Source organism: Gastrolobium bilobum, unplaced genomic scaffold, assembly GCF_033153095.1.
Source record: "Gastrolobium bilobum isolate Gb01-03AN ecotype WA unplaced genomic scaffold, APGP_CSIRO_Gbil_v1 utg18308, whole genome shotgun sequence".
NCBI classification, from domain to species: domain Eukaryota; kingdom Viridiplantae; phylum Streptophyta; class Magnoliopsida; order Fabales; family Fabaceae; genus Gastrolobium; species Gastrolobium bilobum.
Genome location: NW_026897613.1, coordinates 332501 through 335568, shown reverse-complemented (window position 1 = coordinate 335568; position 3068 = coordinate 332501). Strand labels below are relative to the sequence as shown.

General features: G+C 35.1%; 1 protein-coding gene across 1 annotated transcript; it reads left to right on the top strand.

Moving 5' to 3' along the window:
- Positions 1–233: 233 nt before the first annotated feature.
- Positions 234–1040, top strand: LOC133308575 (uncharacterized). Its single transcript, XM_061509210.1, has one exon. It carries the CDS (start codon positions 318–320, stop codon positions 801–803), a length of 486 nt encoding a protein of 161 aa, XP_061365194.1. The 5' UTR covers positions 234–317; the 3' UTR covers positions 804–1040.
- The last annotated feature ends 2028 nt before the right edge of the window (positions 1041–3068 follow it).

Sequence of the window (3068 nt, the reverse complement as noted above, 5' to 3'; positions counted from 1 at the left end):
TAATTGTTGATAAATAAATTAATGATTATTTTATAAAAAGTGATATGATAATTCCCTCATTCCGAATACTAGTTTTGCTAACAAAATTATGTGACCACTAACTTATAGTATTTTCTTTTTCAAAAAAGGAGAAAATAAAGAAAATGAAGGAAGGAGCGAGTCAACCCAAATAACCGTGGACTCTCACGGTTCCACTTACACCACACCACACTATATATATATACCTCCAACATTTCAAACTTCAGGAAGAAGAGTCTTCCACGGAACTCAACTCATCGGAGATAAAGAGAGAGAGAGAGAGAGAGAGAGAGAGAGCCATGGTTGACGCTTCATCCTCGGACTCGCCGAAGCGCCAAACGAACGGCTTCCTCGTAACCATAACGGCTATCATGGCTCTGTTGGCAAAGCGAGCCACGCGTCTAACGGGGAAGCCAAAGGCGGCGGCGGCGGTGACGAAGCCGATCAAAGACGATGACTGGAAAATCGATCTGAGGACGCCGAAGTCGCCGCTGGCCCGGCCGAAGAAGCTACTGAGCAACATAAGCAGCAAAGCTCTGTTGCCGTTTGCTAACAACCACAAAAAGAAGCACAGCGAGGCGGAGGCGATGGCGGAGGGGTGGGGACACGGCGGCGTGTGGCAGAAGGAGATATTAATGGGCGGAAAGTGTGAGCCGTTGGATTTCTCCGGCGTAATTTACTACGATAGCACCGGGAATCAGATGAGCGATGTCCCTCTCAGGTCGCCACGCGCCAGTCCCATGCCCGGTTATCTCACTCGCCTTCGACATCAAACCACCCTCTGATTAATTACTAATTAGCACACACAGGCACGGGATTTGTGATCGCACGTGTCTCTTATTTTTATTTTCTGGTTTTGTATTTGAATTTGATACTATTCAATGTTCTAGGTTATATGTATTTTGCTGCTCAAAATATTTGTATAGAGTTTGTGAAGTTATGAGCCTCCATATGGTTCTGTGAAAGTATAAGGCAAAATTTCAAAAATTCTCCTATGAGTGTTTTTTTTAGAAATATTTCATCGGTTCATCACTTCGCAATTATCATTTATCTCCTCACAATTTTTTTGAATTATTAACATCTTAATTTAGATTTTTTTTATCACTTATTCTTCTTACTTAAAGTTTTTTTTATCACTTACCCTCTCATTGGGATAAATGATAAACAAAATTTTAAGTCAGGAGATAAATAATTCAAAATTTTAAAGAGGAAGTAAATGATTATGAAAAAAATTATAGGGAAATTTATGAAGTTTTCCCAAAATATAACTAGACTTTCTCTCCATCGTTATTTTGATTTTTTCTAATGTGTTTTCTATAATATTGATTTTTTGTCTTAGTCTAAGGGTTTAGTGCCATCCAATGTGCGTGCGTGAGAGACAGTTTGGCGTTTGTATATTTAGATTCAATTAATGTTCACTGAGTCATACTTGCACTCACTCACTCAAGTTTGGGAAAGTTTGTTTTGCAGTGTCCACTAAACGTGGCTGTAATTCTCACACTTGATTTGGAGATATCATATACAACCTTACCCGATGGCTTAAAAACAAGTAGATAGTGTTTTAATGTAATTATTTTTTTTCTTTTTTGTGGCGATATTTTAGAGGGATAGAGAGAGAGAGAAAGACTAGCAACAATTATTCCCTCTTTGGATAAATTAAAGAAAATTATCATATAATGTAATATTAAGTCTTCGAGTGAGTAAGTTTCAAATCATTCCTTTATTTAGTTTTTATTTTTATAGATTTGAATGGTCTATATAAATTCATAGAGCGATTCCTCAAGCAAAGACAATTGAAAGGAATAAAAAAAGTATTGGATTGAGTCCGATCCGAATTTGATTCTCCTACAATGGCACAGCGTCATTTAATTTAAAAAGCTAAAAGCAAGTGAATGGAAGATTCCAAACTTGTCGAACCGCTACGACCATCTTTTTCGTAAAATAATTATTTTATGTATTAAAGATAAAATAATTGAGTTCACTGTCTTTTTCTTTTCATTTTTCTCTCCTAAAAATAGTAGATTTCACTATCTTATCTCTATCGTATAAAATAATTATCTTATGCAATACAAAATAATTATTTCTCATATATATATATATATATATATATATTAATTAATTATTAATTACATTACAAATGACAACTATTGATTTCCATTCATCATCGACTAAGATGAGAAGTAAGACTTAAAAATCTTATTCTGGAGTCACAAGAACACTCCTATATATATATATATATATATATATATATATATATATATATATATATATATATATATTCATTTCACATAGACAAAAGACGTTTTTTTTCTTCTTCTTTTTAAAACTTTCATGGGATCCACGCTTTTTTGTTAGTGCTAGGTTAAAAATTTTCTGCAACATAAGAAAGTTTTAACGACTTAGAGAATCGCCATAGTATTAGGCGATTATGAACCTCACCCCGTGCGGGATGAATGCTCTGCAATTCATAAGGGAACACGAGCCCGCCATTCCTATTAGGGAATGGAGTAAGGGCTCTACCGAATAGTAGCTAGTAGCTAACAGGGCGACTATTCCCGCAGAGGGAATAGAGTAAGCCCTGACCGATCTATAACTACAAGCCCGTATTCCCATTAGGGAAGAGGGCGATCTAACTACTGCTTACTTACCTTATCCATCAAATTTTCTGCAACATAAGAAAGTTTTAATGATATATATATATATATATATATATATATATATATATATATATATATATATATATAGGGATACATGAATATTATGTCACAGGATTGAGCTTCCATCATGTCACCCTCACAATGCAAGTGGGTCCCACCAGTTTTTATAAAAAAACAAAAAATAAAAAAGTGGTACACAGGTATCGATGTGTTTGCAGGAAACAACAGTGGATTTTCAATAACATAACCAAACGATTTCCCATATATATATATATAGATATAGGTAGGATCCTTTGACATTTGTAAAGAATCTTGAGATACACCACCCCAAAAGCTAGCTCAAAGGGTGGGAGTGCCCAAGGTCTTATAAACTCCACATTAGTTGCACATACA